At 39.9% G+C, this 18,060-nt stretch overlaps 2 gene segments (V, D, J or C); both read right to left on the reverse strand.

Annotated features, from left to right (window-relative positions):
* Positions 1-9,083: 9,083 nt before the first annotated feature.
* Positions 9,084-9,653, reverse strand: LOC111140021. The segment is given in 2 exon segments: positions 9,084-9,405; positions 9,604-9,653. Coding segments are annotated over 2 exon segments (372 nt in total).
* Positions 9,654-9,737: 84 nt separating this feature from the next.
* LOC111140022 lies at positions 9,738-17,903 on the reverse strand. The segment is given in 3 exon segments: positions 9,738-9,743; positions 17,147-17,472; positions 17,841-17,903. Coding segments are annotated over 3 exon segments (381 nt in total).
* Between the last annotated feature and the right edge of the window lie 157 nt (positions 17,904-18,060).

Below are 18,060 nucleotides of genomic sequence, written 5' to 3' on the forward strand. Positions count from 1 at the left end.
GCATTCCCACCAACAGTGTAGGAGGGTTCCCCTTTCTCTGCATCCTCGCCAGCATCTGTCATTTCCTCACTTGTTAATTTTAGCCATTCTGACTGGTGTGAGATGGTATCTCATTGTGGTTTTGATTTGTATTTCCCTGATGCCGAGTGATATGGAGCACTTTTTCATGTGTCTGTTGGCCTTCTGGATGTCTTCTTTGCAGAAATGTCTGTTATGTCCTTTGCCCATTTCTTGGTTGGATTATTTGTTCCTTGGGTGTTGAGTTTGCTAAGATCTTTATAGATTTTGGATACTAGCCCTTTATCTGATATGTCATTTGCAAATATCTTCTCCCATTCTGTCAGTTGTGTTTTGGTTTTGTTAACTGTTTCCTTTGCTGTGCAAAAGCTTTTGATCTTGATGAAATCCCAATAGGTCATTTTTGCCTTTGCTTCCCTTGCCTTTGGCGATGTTCCCAGGAAAAATTTGCTATGGCTGAGGTCAAAGAGGTTGCTGCCTGTGTTCTTCTCAAGGATTTTGATGGATTCCTTTCTCACATTGAGGTCCTTGATCCATTTTGAGTCTATTTTCATGTGTGGTGTATGGAAATGGTTCAATTTCATTTTTCTGCATGGGGCTGTCCAGTTTTCCCAACACCATTTGTTGAAGAGGCTCTCTTTTTCCCATTGGACATTCTTTCCTGCACTGTCAAAGACTAGTTGACTATAGAGTTGAGGGTCTATTTCTGGGCTCTCTATTCTGTTCCATTGATCTATGTGTCTGTTTTTGTGCCAGTACCATGCTGTCTTGATGATGACAGCTTTGTAATAGAGCTTGAAGTCCGGAATTGTGATGCCACCAACTTTGGCTTTCTTTTTCAATATTCTTTTGGCTATTGGAGGTCTTTTCTGGTTCCATATAAATTTTAGTATTATTTGTTCCATTTCTTTGAAAAAAATGGATGGGATTTTGGTAGGGATTGCATTAAATGTGTAGATTGCTTTAGGTAGTATAGACATTTTCACAATATGTGTTCTTCCAATCCAGGAGCACAGAACATTTTTCCATTTCCTTTTGTCTTCCTCAATTTTTTTCATGAGTACTTTATAGTTTTCTGAGTACAGATTCTTTGCCTCTTTGGTTAGGTTTATTCCTAGGTATCTTATGGTTTTGGGTGCAATTGTAAGTGGGATTGACTCCTTAATTTCTCTTTCTTCTCTCTTGTTGTTGATGGAAATAAATGCAGCTGATTTCTTTGCATTGATTTTATATCCTGAAACTTTACTGAATTCCTGTACAAGTTCTAGCAGTTTTGGAGTGGAGTCTTTTGGGTTTTCCACATGTAGTATCATATCATCTGCAAAGAGTGATAGTTTGACTTCTTCTTTGCCGATTTGGATACCTTTAATTTCTTTTTGTTTGATTGCTGAGGCTAGGACTTCTAGTACTATGTTGAAGAGCAGTGGTGTTAATGGGCATCTCTGCTGTGTTCCTGACCTTATCGGAAAAGCTTTCAGTTTTTCTCCATTGAGAATGATATTTGCGGTGGGTTTTTCATAGATGGCTTTGATAATATTGAGATATGTGCCCTCTATCCCTACACTTTGCAGAGTTTTGTTCAGGAAGGGATGCTGTACTTTGTCAAATGCTTTTTCAGCATCTATGGAGAGTATCATATGGTTCTTGTTCTTTCTTTTATTAATGTGTTGTATCACATTGATTGATTTGTGGATGTTGAACTAACCTTGCAGCCCTGGAATAAATCCCACTTGGTTGTGGTGAATAACCCTTTTAATGTACTATTGGATCCTATTGGCTAGTATTTTGGTGAGAATTTTTGCATCTGTGTTCCTCAAGAATATTGGTCTGTAATTCTATTTTTTGATGGGATCCTTGTCTGGTTTTGGGATCAAGGTGATGCTGGCCTCATAAAATGAGCTTGGAAGTTTTCCTTCCATTTCTATTTTTTGGAACAGTTTCAGGAGAATAGGAATTAATTCTTCTTTAAATGTTTGGTAGAATTACCCTGGGAAGCCATCTGGCCCTGGGCTTTTGTTTGTTTGGAGATTTTTGATGACTGTTTCAATCTCCTTACTGGTTATCGGTCTGTTCAGGTTTTCTATTTCTTCCTGGTTCAGTTGTGGTAGTTTATATGTCTCTAGGAATGCATCCATTTCTTCCAGATTGTCAAATTTGTTGGCATAGAATTGCTCATTGTATGTTCTTATAATTGTTTGTATTTCTTTGGTGTTGGTTGTGATCTCTCCTCTTTCATTCATGATTTTATTTATTTGGGTTCTTTCTCTTTTCTTTTTTGATAAGTCTGGCCAGGGGTTTATCAATCTTATTAATTCTTTCAAAGAACCAGCTCCTGGTTTTGTTGATTTGTTCTATTGTTTTTTTGGTTTCCACTTCATTGATTTCTGCTCTGATCTTCATTATTTCTCTTCTCCTGCTGGGTTTAGGCTTTCTTTGTTGTTCTTTCTCCAGCTCCCTTAGGTGTAGGGTGAGGTTGTGTATTTGAGACCTTTTTTGTTTCTTGAGAAAGGCTTATTTTGCTATATATTTTCCTCTCAGGACTTGCCTTTGCTGTGTCCCACAGATTTTGAACCATTGTGTTTTCATTACCATTTGTTTCCATGAATTTTTTCAATTCTTCTTCAATTTCCTGGATGACCCATTCATTCTTAGAAGGATGCTGTTTAGTCTCCATGTATTTGAGTTTTTTCCAAATTTCCTCTTGTGGTTGAGTTCTAGCTTCAGAGCATTGTGATCTCAAAATATGCAGGGAATGATCCCAATATTTTGATACCGGTTGAGACCTGATTTATGACTCAGGATGTGATGTATTCTGGATAATGTTCCATGTATACTAGAGAAGAATGTGTATTCTGTTGCTTTGGGATGGAATGTTCTGAATATATCTGTGATGTCCGTCTGCTCCAGTGTGTCATTTAAGGCCTTTATTTCCTTGTTGATCTTTTCCTTGGATGATCTGTCCATTTCAGTGAGGGGAGTGTTAAGTCCCCTACTATTATTGTATTGTTGTCGATGTGATTGATTTCGTTATTAATTGGTTTATATAGTTGGCTGCTCCCATGTTAGGGGCATAGATATTTAAAATTGTTAGGTCTTCTTGTTGGACAGACCCTTTGAGTATGATATAGTGTCCTCCCTCATGTCTTATTAGAGTCTTTGGCTTAAAATCTATTTGATCTGATATAAGGATTGCCACTCCTGCTTTCTTCTGATGTCTATTAGCATGGTAAATTGTTTTCCACCTCCTCACTTTAAATCTGGAGGTGTCTTTGGTTCTAAAATTAGTTTCTTGTAGGCAGCATATTGTTGGGTTTTGTTTTTTTATCCATTCTGATACCCTGTTTCTTTTGATTGGGGCATTTAGCCCATTTACATTCAGGGTAACTATTGAGAAATATGAATTTAGTGCCATTATATTGCCTGTAAGGTGACTGTTACTGTATATTGTCTCTGTTCCTTTCTGATCTACTACTTTTAGTGTCTTTCTTTGCTTAGAGGACCCTTTTCAATATTTCTTGTAGAGCTGGTTTGGTGTTTGCAAATTCTTTTAGTTTTTGTTTGTCCTGGAAGCTTTTTATCTCTCCTTCTATTTTCAATGATAGCCTAGCTGGATATAGTATTCTTGGCTGCATGTTTTTCTCATTTAGTGCTCTGAATATATCATACCAGTTCTTTCTGGCCTGCCAGGTCTCTGTGGATAAGTCTGCTGCCGATCTAATGTTTTACCATTGTATGTTACAGACTTCTTGTCCCGGGCTGCTTTCAGAATTTTATCTTTGTCGCTAAGACATGTAAATTTTACTCTTATGTGACCGGGTGTGGACCTATTCTTACTGATTTTGAGGGGGGGTTCTCTGCACCTCCTGGATTTTAATGTTTGTTCCCTTTGCCATATTAGGGAAATTCTCTACAATAATTCTCTCCAATATACCTTCTGCTCCTCTCTCTCTTTCTTCTTCTGGAATCCCAATTATTCTAATGTTGTTTCATCTTATGGTGTCACTTATCTCTCGAATTCTCCCCTCATGGTCCAGTATTTGTTTGTCTCTCTTTTGCTCAACTTCTTTATTCTCTGTCATTTGGTCTTCTATATCACTAATTCTTCCTTCTGCCTCATTTATCCTAGCAGTAAGAGCCTCCATTTTTGAATGCACTCCATTAATAGCTTTTTTAATTTCAACTGGGTTAGATATTAGTTCTTTTATTTCTCCAGAAAGGGCTATTATTTCTCCAGAGAGTGTTTCTCTAATATCTTCCATGCCTTTTTCAAGCCCAGCTAGAAACTTGAGAATCATCATTCTGAGCTCTAGATCTGACATGTTACTAATATCTGTATTGATTATGTCTCTAGCCTTCGGTACTGCCGTTTGTTCTTTTTTTTTTTTTTTTTTGGTGGTGAGTTTTTCCGCCTTGTCATTTCATCTGGATAAGAATATATGAAGGAGCAAATAAAATACTAAAAGTGTGGCAAAGACCCCAGGAAAATGTGCTTTAACCAAATCAGAAGCGACCCCCAAATTTTGGGGGGGAGAAAGGGGATAAAAAGAAGTTTAGAAAAAAAATTAAAAAAAGAAAACAAATAAATAAAAAATACAAAAAAGAAAAAATATATATCTATATTAGACTGGTGACTAGAACAGGGTCCCCCACTTAATTTTGGGAGTATTTTGGTCTCTTAGAAGAAACTACCTCCAAAAATTTTAAAGAATGAAAAACATATATCAGTGTAAACACAATGAAGGGATGGAATATGCCTATAAAGATGAAAAAAAATTTTTTTTATTTCTAAAAAAGGAGTTGATAAAGTAAATTTGTTGGGAGAATTTGTTTGGGCTGGAGACTAGAACAAGCCCGGAGATAGATTTAGGGTATATTTTGATCTATTAGAAGAAGTTGTACCTCAAATTTTTTAGAAGAAAAAACCCTATGTGTATACAAAAAATAAAGTTAGGACTCTGAAAAACAATCTGAGGGTTTTGAAGGGGTGGGGGTGGGAGGTTGGGGAAACCAGGTGGTGGGTATTGGAGAGGGCACAGATTGCATAGAGCACTGGGTGTGTTGAAAAAAAAAATGAATACTATACGCTGAATATAAATTAAAAAAAAAAGTTAGATACAATGAAGTATAAAATATGACTATAACAATGAAGGTTCAAAAAAGATTATTATTATTATTTTTTTATGAAAGTTACTGTTAAGATAAACTATTTAAAAAACATTAAAAGAGGAAAGGGTAAAAGTTAAAAAGAATTTAGCAGAAGAAAAAAAATAAAATTAAAAAAAAATAATTAACTGTAAGACTAAAGAATCATCAGGAGAAAGCCATGAATTCCATGCTTTGTTTTCTCCTCTGGAATTCCTCTGTTCTTCTTTGTAAGTGAACTTGGTCTTGGTTGGTTTTCCTGTTGATCTTTTGGGGAAGGGGCCTGTTGTAGTGATTCTCAAGTGTCTTTGCCTGAGGCAGAATTGCACCGCCCTTACCAGGGGCAAGGCTAAGTAATCTGCTCAGGTTCACTTTTGGGAGCTTATGTTCCCTGAACACTTTCCATAGAGTTCTGGAGGATGGGAATGAAAATGGCGCCCTCCTGTTCTCTGGCCCGGAGGAGCCGAGAGCTCAGGGCCCCACTCCTCAGTGTGCCCTCAGAAAAAAAAGCGCTCAATCACTCCCATCTCCCTGGCCTCCAGCCACGCTCTGAGCTCACTCAGCCTGTGACCAAGCATCTCTGTCTCTGGCACGCAGCTCCACCTGGAGTCTCTGAACCCCACAGATCCCTGAGCTCTTCCAGGGGGTGTCTCCCTTGATCTTGTGGGGACCCCACTCACAGAGCAGTGGCCCGTGCCACAGATTACAGTTCAAGGTAACCCCTAGTTGAGAGCTCACTCCTTGGCCCTGTCTCTGTAGCCAACTTCCCCACCCTAATACCTGCGAGCTCTGAGACACTTAGACACCTCCGATCCTTCTGTGACCCCGTGGGACCTGGGGCCATGCTGACCCCACGTGGGCTTCACCCCAGTTTAGCCTCTGGAGCAATGTCCCTCATTGGATCAGACTTCTAAAAGTCCTGATTTTGTGCTTCATTGTTCTGCCACTTGCCTGTAGCCAGCCCCTCCTCCTGCGGACTATCTTCCTGTCACTTTGGATTCACTTCTCCGCCAGTCCTACCTTTCAGAAAGTGATAGATTTTCTGTTTCTAGAATTGTTGCTCTTCTTCTCTTTGATCTCCTGTTGGGTTTGTAGGTGTTTGCAATGGTTTGACAAGCCATCTAGCTGATCTCCTGCTACCTGATGTTGTCTCAGCCTCCTACTTCTCTGCCATCTTGACTCCTCCCCCACTCCAAGATTCTGATAAACTTCCTCTCAGAAGGCTGAGTTCTGTCCCTTATGCCCCACTTGAGGACAAGTGATATTACCCATGAATTCATTTTTCATCAGACTGTTTAATGTATGTTGATTTGTAGTTTCATTTATTTGTTATTTTCTTGGTAAATTACAAGAGCTGTAACCTATGCTATGAGAGTACTAATAGATTTCACCATTAAATGAAAAAAAAAAGGTTGGGTAATATCTCATACCTGCATTCACCACATGAATGTGGACATAGAGATAATGGGGCTTTCATGGGCTGTAATGGTTTGTAGGAAGAAATAACTCCATTTAAACCGTTAGGACCTCCACTGAGTGATATTCAGATAAGTATACCAATTGGTGTATGATTTAGAAGCAAAGATTGTAAAGAAAATTCTTCAAGCCAGTTTAGTACTATATCTGGTCCTGGACACCAGTTATTTATGGGGAGTTACTGGACTCATATTAATCCATTTAATTCATAAGATAATTGTATAAACACATCAAAAATATGTATCTACATGTACATATATTATACATATATGTATATATGCATATGGACATACATGCACATATATATGAATGAATATATATGAACTTTAGATTTAATCACATTTAATAAGTCTGAATTATCGACAGAATTTGTCACCATTACTCTAAGTAATCATACTTAGATGTTTCTACAATGGGGTGAACTTAAACTTTTAATTCAAATATTTTTTAAAACATTTCTTTGTTTTGTATCTTCTTATGAATAGATTTCCAGGATCCCTTTTATGCCATCGTGTTTAATAAAACCTGTCAATTTCTATGCAAGGATGTGTAAAAACTATATTAGTCAGATTTTACACACTATTTTAACAAACCAGTCAAAAACTCAATGGCTTGGCATACTAAGCATTTGTTTCTATAGTCACAGATGTTCATGTTGACAATAATTTGGATAAGGCACACAGGGCTCAGCTGTGTGTTTATTCTGCAGGGAATTGAACGTTCTCCAGTCTACAGATTGTGGTTGATCTGGGACCAAGACAGAGTGTGGTGACTCCCCATGGCACATCATTCTCATGGCAAGCTGTAGGAGGGTACAGAAACCACAAAACAAGGAAATCTAAGTCCAGTTATTCTGACAGAATTGCATAAAATTTTGTTTTATTCTTACTGTGGTCTTAGTAATTCTTTAAATTTTTACAAAACATTATTCTATTTAATGTTTAAGATACATAGTCATGTTATTTCCAAATAATTATATTTTTCCATATTTACAGTCTAAAAAGAAGTTTGTAATTTAATTTTGTATGATGTAGAAAGTAAAACTAGAGGAGTTTTTGACCTGTGGCTTTAATTCAACAGGTGGCTTTCCATAGAAATGTCTTAAATGAAAATAGAAAAGTACAGAAATACTACTTTAGGATAAGTAAAAATGCTGTACAATAAAGAATCTTTTTTTTTTTTTAATTTTATTTATTTATTTGACAGCAGAGATCACAAGTAGGCAGAGAGGCAGGGAGATAGAGAGAGGTGGAAGCAGGCTCCCTGCTGAGCAGAGAGCCCAATGCGGGGCTAGATCCCAGGACCCTGGGATCATGACCTGAGCTGAAGGCAGAGGCCTTAACCCACTGAGCCACCCAGGTGCCCCTACAATAAAGAATCTTAAAACTTATACAGCTCTCCTGTCATCTTGTTAAAATGGAAAGCCATATGAGTAGGTATCAGGTGGAGATAGCTATTTCTCATTTGGCACAAGCTTTCAGGGTTGTTGATGATGCTCTGGTTTATACAGAATTTTAAGAAACAAGATATTTTTATATTAAGAAAAAAATGCTTCTTCCACATTTAGTTTTTTTTTTAATCATGAAAGTCCTTCTTTGTCTAGTTTTTTCTATATACATGACACAATTTTCTCATTCTTCTGTTCCTTCAGATGCTTAGCAAAATCTCCTTGTTATGATGTAATGATGATAGCTAGAAGCGTATTCAAACATGTTCTGGGGCCTTCTTCTAACTGGCCAACTTCTGGGAGATGGAAAAACAGTGACCATGCCAGGCTGTCTTCTGTCAACTCCCCATCACCACCGACATTTCTGGAAGCACATTTTCCAGAGCCCCCTTTCCTCTATGGTTTCATACAGTGTTGCTCATGAGGCACCTTACACTAGATCTGGATGTCAGAAGAGGAGGATTCAATGCCTTTCATCAGCACCTGCAGGCAGGTGAGTGATAAGTGGGGGACTGGAGAATCACCTGGGGAGGGACTTCAGTGGCTAGAGCATCAGCGCCTCCATCCATGGCCCTCCTAGACAGGCCTGAGGAAACGTGGTTAGGCAGCCTGTATCTCCAATGGTATAAATTCTCTGACTTATGGGGTTCACTGAGGAATCACTATTTCTAATGTCTGCTTTCCTTATTATATCCCCAGGCCTTTGAAAGAGTAATGTTTAAACATTACTTCCTCATAGGAAGCAATTCCTGCTTGGAATACCTAGAGTGGCTTCTCTTTTACTGTACAAACCCTTGTGGATGCCATCACCCACAGTCCTCAGGTGTAATGATCTGGGGGAAAGGGAGTCAGTCAGGGGGCCGAGGATCCTCCTTACCCTTCTCCCAAAGCCCCTGTGACCTCCAAATTGTGGCTGCCTCTGAGAAAATGTTTGAGCAGGTGCAGGCATCAGAGGAACAATGGGAGCAGCCCAGCGCCTCATGTCTGATTCCCTGGTGGTTTATGCTCTGACCTGTAACACTGAGGGCGGGTAGCTGTTAGACTGCAGGCAGTAGTAGGTCCCAGCATCTTCAGGCTCCAGGCTGCTGATGCTGAGTGTGATGTCTGTCCCAGACCCACTGCAGCTGAACTGCGATGGGACCCCAGTTTCCAACTTGGATGCTTCATAGATCAGGAGCTTGGGAGCTCTCTCTGGCTCCTGCTGATACCAGGCTAACCATTTGTTAATGTTCTGACTGGCCCAGCAGGTGATGGTGACTCCTTCTTTTGGAGCCATGGACAGGATGGCAGGAGACTGGGTCAGCACAATCTCACCATGGGAGGCTGAAACCACGCAGGAAACATTAGCAGTGTCTTAAGATACGTACATTGAAGTTACCAGTATAGTTAGGTAGGACGGAGAATATTACTTATTTTTAAAATAAGCCAAATTCATCTGTGGAAAGATTCCCAATGAAGAGAGAAAATCAGGTGTGGAAAATCATACCCCCACTTTAACCTACTTTGTCCAAGTATTCTCATCTGGAACCCAGAGGAGCAGAAGGCCAAGAATCTGTGATGGAGTCACCATCTTGCTGCTTTTTTTGATGGGTCCAGTGTGTTCATGCCACACACCCAGAAACTCTGTTATTAGATTCTGAGAGGCAGAAACACTTCAGATCTAAAAGGAAGAAGATATGCAAATTATGGGGCATTCCTATTGCTTAAGTACTCAAAAATTAAGTTTGTCAAATGACAGTACAGACAAAAGGTTGATATCCAGGATCTATAAAGAACTTCTCAAACTCAACACACACAAAACAGATAATCATATCAAAATATGGGCAGAAGATATGAACAGACACTTCTCCAATGAAGACATACAAATGGCTATCAGACACATGAAAAAATGTTCATCATCACTAGCCATCAGGGAGATTCAAATTAAAACCACATTGAGATACCACCTTACACCACTTAGAATGGCCAAAATTAGCAAGACAGGAAACAACATGTGTTGGAGGGGATGTGGAGAAAGGGGAACCCTCTTACACTGTTAGTGAGAATGCAAGTTGGTGCAGCCTCTTTGGAGAACAGTGTGGAGTTTCCTCAAGAAATTAAAAATAGAGCTTCCCTATGACCCTGCAATTGCACTACTGGGTATTTACCCCAAAGATACAGATGTAGTGAGAAGAAGGGCCATCTGTACCCCAATGTTTATAGCAGCAATGGTCACGGTCACCAAACTGTGGAAAGAACCAAGATGCCCTTCAACGGATGAATGGATAAGGAAGATGTGGTCCATATACAGTATGGAGTATTATGCCTCCATCAGAAAGGATGAATACCCAACTTTTATAGCAACATGGATGGGACTGGAAGATATTATGCTGAATGAAATAAGTCAAGCAGAGAGAGTCAATTATCATATGGTTTCACTTATTTGTGGAGCATAACAAATAGCATGGAGGACAAGGGGAGATGGAGAGGAGAAGGGAGTTGAGGGAAATTGGAAGGGGAGGTGAACCATGAGAGACTATGGACTCTGAAAAACAATCTGAGGGTTTTGAAGGGGTGGGGGGTGGGAGGTTGGGGGAACCAGGTGGTGGGTATTGGAGAGGGCACGGATTGCATAGAGCACTGGGTGTGGTGCAAAAGCAATGAATACTGTTACGCTGAAAATAAATTTTTATAAAAAGAAATTAAAATAAATTTTTAAAAATTTCAAAAAATTTTAAATAAACATTCCAAATAGGAAAAAAAAAAAAAAAATCTCCCCACCAGGATATTCTTCCCTGGGTGTGTTGCGTCTCCCTCTTCTGGCCATGTGGAGGTTTTGAAAGTGCTTACCCAATGCTTGGCCAAATACAAGGTCTACCAGCAGGGTGCATGGCATATGATCTACTGCAGTCCTCTGGTGGACATTGCTTTCACCTGCAGTGAAGAGCGGGTCACATCTTTAGTCTTGGCCGAGGATTATGCTGATTCCTTCCTACAGTGCATTGTATAAACATCTCCCAGAGCATCCTGCCAGGCCATACTCTATCAATTACATCTGTTAATTGACACAATGAGCAAGAAATGGTGAGGACTTCGCTAACTTGCAAAAACACATGTGCTCCAACAGTGGAATGCAAACCCTACAAAAATTCATGTGGCCCCCCCACCCTGGTGGCTATGTTGGGGGTGCAGATATCTGAGGAATGCAGCCACATTCTCTCCGAAGTAAAGGACAAGAATTTGTATCTTGTACCTCCTTGTACCTCCAACTACTGAGGTTGAAGCACAGTATCTTGTTGAGTGTGAGTGTTGAGTGTTGAGACAAAACATTCCACACTTGGATAAGCTACATCATTCAATTTATCAGCTAATTTTGAAGTCACTAGTGTAGAGTGGATGCAGATCCAGGAGGGACTCTGTGTCAGGTTTAGGTCTCCATGCGAGTGGCCCTATCATGTGGACCCTATGACCTCTCCTATCATTTGGTGGTACATGCATCGGTGTCCAGGAAGGGCGTTGTGGACACTCTGGCAAGTCCAGATGAAGACTCATAGCACAGACTTCCTGGTTCTTCAGCAAGACTTGGCCCTTCTCAAGAACAACCTATTCACTATTCAACGAGTAGTTCCCAGCATAGTACAGGCCCGGGTAGACCTGTCCACGGCACATCAATTAACTGTGTGACAGAGCTATTCGTCCTAAACCAGACATGTCAGACACACCAGACTGTAAGATTGGGTGGAGCCCACCAGCAGACAATATCAGAAAGGACATAGTATTATCATTAGTATTGGACCCACGCAGATTCAGCAGGCACACAATTTATGGGACAAGAGTTTCAGATCACCACAATACTTACCACTCTTTCCAAACACCCCTGCATGAGCTCCTATTTTTAGCCTCATGAGGCTTTATATTTAATGCATTTACTTATTTATGTATTCTTGCTGCTCCAGCCATGAAGGGACCGCCTCTGCCAAATTAATTAATTCCCAGAGACAGTAAAAGACTTGCCCAAGGGCATAGGTTTGATATGCAAGCCAGACGATCCTGAGTCCAAATCCTTACTGTCTTTCTGTCAATGAGACCAACTATCTGTGACATTTCCCTCTACCTAAATCCCCCCTGGATACCAGAGGACAAGGGGCACAGCTGTAGTCTGTAGCCTGCTGAAATTTTCAAACTCTCCAATCTTATGTCTAAGTAGCTTGTTGACTTCAATTCTCCATTACTTCTCATGAAATATGCAGTAAAAAATACAGGCCAGCAGTACTTCTCTCTGCCTGTGCTTCTCACCTCGAAACTGCCTGTGTCCCCGGGTGGCATGCTGTGTGTTCTGTTTCCAGGGGACTATGTGTATAGTAAAAACTTTTTACTGCATTGTAATAGCTTTCCTGTCTTTGTTTCTTACCACATCTGATTAAAGACACAGGGCCTCCCAACCAGCTTATAGCATAGAGAGGACTCCAGGGTCTGCCCAGTTTCACATCATATGTTGATGTAACTTAAACTGGACAGTTCCCATACCATTCCATATTGAAATAAGATGTTTTTTTTAGTAGACACTCAAAGAGCACAAATGGTCATTGACTCAATGTGGCTGGGAAAATGGTCTGAAGTAAGGATATGGATGCCCTATGGGGTGGCTGGCTAGGAAGGGACTGGAAGGAAGAGAGTGAAAGGATAAAGTAGGAAAGATCAGAAGCAAGAAATTGCCCAATCAATCTAAACCAAAATGATAAACTAAGCTAAAAACAAATCCAAGCAAAACAAAACCCCCAAACCAAAACCAAGAACAATAAAACCCCACAGTGTCTGGGATACATGGGACCAAACAAAAGATCTAACATTTGTGCCACTGGAATCCTAGAAAGAGTGGGGAGAGAAGATGGAGACAAAAAATATTTTGAACAATTAATTGCTCAAAAATTTACACATTTAACAGAACCCCAACAGCATAATCCTGAAGAAATATATGTCAAGACACATCGAATTAACATTTCTGAGCACTAAAGAAAAAGGAAGTATATCATAGGAAGAAAGAGAAAAATCACACCTACTCAGAGAGGAAAACACCTCGAATGACAGAGGATTTCTATTCAGAAACCATGGGGGTCAGAAGGAAATGATGTCAACATTTTTTTTTTCTAGATAGAATTGACATATAACATTGTGTAAGTTTAAGTTTTACCCAACGTGATAATTTGATCTATGTTTATATTGTGAAATAGTTACCAACATAAGGATAGTTAATGCAACCTTCACTTAACATAATTATCCTTTTTGTTTTACTTATTTACTTTTTTTGTGGTGAGAACATTGAAGGTCTAGTCTCTTAGTTACCTTCCAGTACAATATAATACTGTTAACTACAGTCACCTTGCAGTACAAGAGACCATTAGAAATTATTTTATATACAGAAATTTGTACCCTGTGATCAATATCTCCCCTATTTATCTCACCACCCAGCCCCTGGCAACCACCAATCTACTCTCTGTTTCCATGTATTTGGCACTTTTAGGTTCCACATGTAAGTGATATTATACATAATATCTTTCTCTGTCTTCCTTATTTCACTTAGCATATTACTTTCAAGTTTCATCCATGTTGTCCCAAATGGCAAGATTCCCTTCCCTTTCATGGCTGAGTAGTATTTCATTATGTGCATACACATGTATAACACATCTTTTCTTTTTTAATTTTTAATTTTTAAATTTCTTTTCAGTGTACCAGAATTCATTGTTTATGCACCACACTGAGTGCTCCATGTAATACGTGCCCTCCATATTACCCACCACCAATTGCACCCAACTTACCCACCCCACCCCTCCAAAGCCCTTAGATTGATTTTCAGAGTCCATAGTGTCTCATGGTTCATCTTCCCCTCCAATTTCCCCCAACTCCCTTCTCTTCTCCATCTCCCCATTTCCTCTGTGTTATTTCTTATGCTCCACAAAAAAAGTGAAACCATATGACAATTGACTCTGTCTGCTTGACTTATTTCACTCAGCATAATCTCTTCCAGTCCCGTCTATGTTGATACAAAAGTTGGGTATTCATCCTCTCTGATGGAGGCATAATACTCCATAGTGTATATGGACCACATCTTCCTTATCCATTCGTCTGTTGAAGGGTTCTTGGTTCTTTCCACAGTTTGGTGACCGTGGCCATTGCTGCTATAAACATTGAGGTACAGTAGGCCCTTTTTTTCCCACTACATCTGTATCTTTGGGATAAGTACCCAGTAGTGCAATTGCAGGGTCATAGAAAGCTCTATTTTTGATTTCTTAAGGAATCTCCACACTGTTTTCCAAAGTGGCTGCACCAACTTGCATTCCCTCTGGCAGAATAGGCCCTTACAGATGCTAAAACAAAAAAAGAGGAAATATTTAAAATCTATGGTCAAATATCTTCCATAGGAATCCAAAGAAAAAGAAGTTCTTGTTCGGGGCCGCTGTTCGAGGAGGCTTCTGAATTCACCTCCTCCCATGGACACGTGGAACCTACAGCTACACATGGGACAACTCCCACTGTGAGACATCCAGAAACTAGCTGAGGGACTCCTACACATTGGGTTAAAGAGGTCATACCCACATTGCAACACGTGCACAAAGCTGGAACAATTCTTGCCATAAAGTCTACCTCCAACAGAACAGTATACCATTGGAAGGGATCTTGTAACTTCTGGCTTCTTCCTGAAGAGCAAAGGGTTTGGACCCAACTTCAAGTTCCCAACTTGCAAAACTTCCACCTGAGGAACTTGCCCCAAAACACCTCGATCTGGAAGCCAGCAGGGCAGTGCATGGAGACTCCCCACGAGAACAGTAAACAAAGAAACAGGGAGCAGACAGAACCACCCACCTCCCAGTCTTACCCTCAAAGAAACCTATTTTCAGATCTTAAAGGCTGCTGCCTGAAGGCTTCCAATTCAGAACACATCTGTGGGCTGACTGCATTCCTCCCTGGAAATCGGGGAAGCCTGTGTTTGCTCTCTACATTCTCTCTCTGCCCAGCTCCAGGTCCCTGGTGTCTCCCTGGAAAGAGCTTGTGCACTTGTCTGGTGCCCCAGCTCCCCTTGACCACCTGGCTCTGTTGGCCAGCAGGGCTGAAATTCTCAGGCCCACAGGGCTAGAGCAAATAGAGACAAATAAGTATTTGCCGAAATAATACTTGTGTGTTAAAACTGGCAACGTAATACTGGCAATAAACTTACAAATATTACAATAAGCTCACAATAAATTTCTACACAGATGAACTTATAAGAATAATATTTGTGTATTATAATTTTAAATAATACAATAAATATGTATAATAGATGATAAGACTTTATTGGTTTGATATATTGACTGAATATAAGATTTTTCTGGATTGCTTTTCTGCAATTTCATTTATTATGGTATCAAAATTTGTACTTTTAGCAAACTCAATTTCCATACATAATTGAAAATAACAGTGTCTTTTGGCAAATACATGACCTCAAATATTTTTCCAAAATTTCTAATTTTGAAAATTTTTTTTCTGACTGAAAGGAAAATAAAACCTTGAGTTCGGAATATTTTATTTATAATGTCGATGTGATGACATTATGATGCCTTCTGATTAATTATTTTCAACTATAAATTTTGATATGTCTAGACATGATGAACCATTTCTAAAAAAAAGACAACTCTTCACACAAATTAGTTTTCTCTAAATCTGATTTAATGTTAGATACAAATGTATACAATATCTTAATATTTCTTCTGACATTTCTTGCAATATGTAGATATAAAACATGAAACTGACAATAGCTCCATAATTTGCATACACTTCAAAACACCTGTTTATTACCTCCTATCTCTGTTCCTTCAATTACAATTAATCTTAAAATTGTCTTATTAGATTGTTTCATATGAAGCTTCATATAAAATAATACTCTTCATCAAATGTGACAATATTTAAATTTACCATTTACTTCTAGGACTGTGGCTACTTAGTTTACATAACTGTAGCTATTTTCAAAACCGAGATCCTAAATTCCCTGAAGAATTCTCATAATTCTTTTTTTGACATATCTGTATGCTATGCTATGCTCATTGCAAGTGTAGCTATTGTCTCTCTCTGCACAACACTGTTGCACTATCATAGACTATACTCCCTTCCTTGTACCTTCATCCCTGTGACTTACTCATTCCATAACTGGAAGCCGGTTCCTCCCAACTCCTTCACACATTCTTCCCCTCCTGCCTGTTCCCTTCCCCTCAGGCAACCACCAGTTTGGTCTCTGTATTCAGGCATCTTTCTGCTTTTGTTTGTTTTGTTTTCTGTTTTAGATTCTACATATAAATGAAATCATATGATGTTTGCCTTTCTCTCAACTTCACCTCCCATAATACCCTACTGGTCCATCCATGTTGTCCCAAATGGCTAGATTTCATTCTTTTTATGGCTTTGTAAAATTTCATTGTATATATGGACATCATCTTTATAGGATTAGGAGCTTATATCTGCTATGGGTTTACAAGTCTGTTTGGGAGCTTGAAGAAAAAGGTTTACTAATCATTCTCAGCCATATTTCCTGTGGAGTTAGTGTGTATAGAATGTTACCTAGAGAAAATAGTACAAGAACAGTTAGTATAACTGGGAAAGAAGAAATTCAGAAAGTGGGAAAATATGCAATAATAAATTATGAAGGATATCAAATATTATCCCACTAAAAATATCACAAACTTTGTTAGCTCAAAAATGTATGTAATTTGTTGCCACAAAATATGCCTCAGGTTTCTGACATTCAGGCTGAGTAATTGTCCCTGACCCACGCACACAAGCCAGGAGGGTCAGGGTGAGTTTCAGGGCGGCTCTCCATGGAGTTCACCGCTAAGCCCTCAGGATGATCATCTCCCTCTGTAGCTGGTTGTGCCCCACTGAGGCTGTTGGTGCCCAGAGGTCAGGACTTGGTCCAGAGTACTCAGCTGCATGTTACTGCCCTGACTTCCCCAGCACCTGCCTCTGACATTAGCTCAGAGCCTTTGCTGAGCCTGCTCCCTGCTAAGGCAACACATGTGGCCAGAAGGGACTGCCAGACAGAGAGGTTTGTGTACGAACCTGAACCACTGTGGGAGGAGTGTGGGTACCTTGTTCACAGTAATAAACTCCCACATCATCAGCCTCCACCCTGCTGATTCTCAGGGTGAAATCTGTCCCTGACCCGCTGCCACTGAACCTGTCTGGGACTCCAGTGAAATGTTTGGAAACCTCATAGATGAGGAGCTGTGGGGACTGGCCTGACTTCTGCAGGTACCAATGCAAATAGGTGTTTCCATTACTGTGTACGAGGCTCTGACTGGCTTTGCAGGAGATGGAGGCTGGCTCTCCAGGGGTGACGGGCAGCAAGAGTGGGGTCTGTGTCATCACAACCTCCCCATTGGATCCTAAAATATGAGAGATAAGTAAAGGTTGTGAAGAAACATTATAAACCATTATTATGATTTTAAATTTCATGTATATTAGGCTAAATCATATTTTGTGAATGGATTCCTACTCTAAATATATCCGAATTCCATGGATAACCCAAGAATTTCAGGGCACAGAGTGGCCACAATTTTTTTTTCAGCATCTCATTAAAGAACTGTTCTTTGTTTTTAGCAGTTTCTTCATGGTTTTCACAGATCTTAAAATTAAATACCTCTTGCTGGAGGGCAATCTCACCCCTGGACAGAGCACCCATAGGGAGTAACAGCACCCAGACAGCTCACCCTCCCCATGCCAATCTCCTTCCTTATCCACCCTCTGCTCTTACCTGGGACACAGAGCATCAACAGCCCCAGAAGCTGAGAAGGGAACCTCATTTTGAGAAGCTGAACTGATGAGTCCTAGTAAGTAAACACAAACTCAGAGCTGACCTTTATGTTAGACTTCCAAGGCAAGGTCCTCCCCAGGAGATGATATGCAAATCCCGTGGTGGGTGTGGCAGAGTGGAAAGAGCCAAAGACAGGGTGCAAGTCCCTCTACTGGGAGAG

Source organism: Enhydra lutris, unplaced genomic scaffold (genome assembly GCF_002288905.1).
Source record: "Enhydra lutris kenyoni isolate GAN:26980312 unplaced genomic scaffold, ASM228890v2 scaffoldscaffold145, whole genome shotgun sequence".
In the NCBI taxonomy this organism is placed as follows: domain Eukaryota; kingdom Metazoa; phylum Chordata; class Mammalia; order Carnivora; family Mustelidae; genus Enhydra; species Enhydra lutris.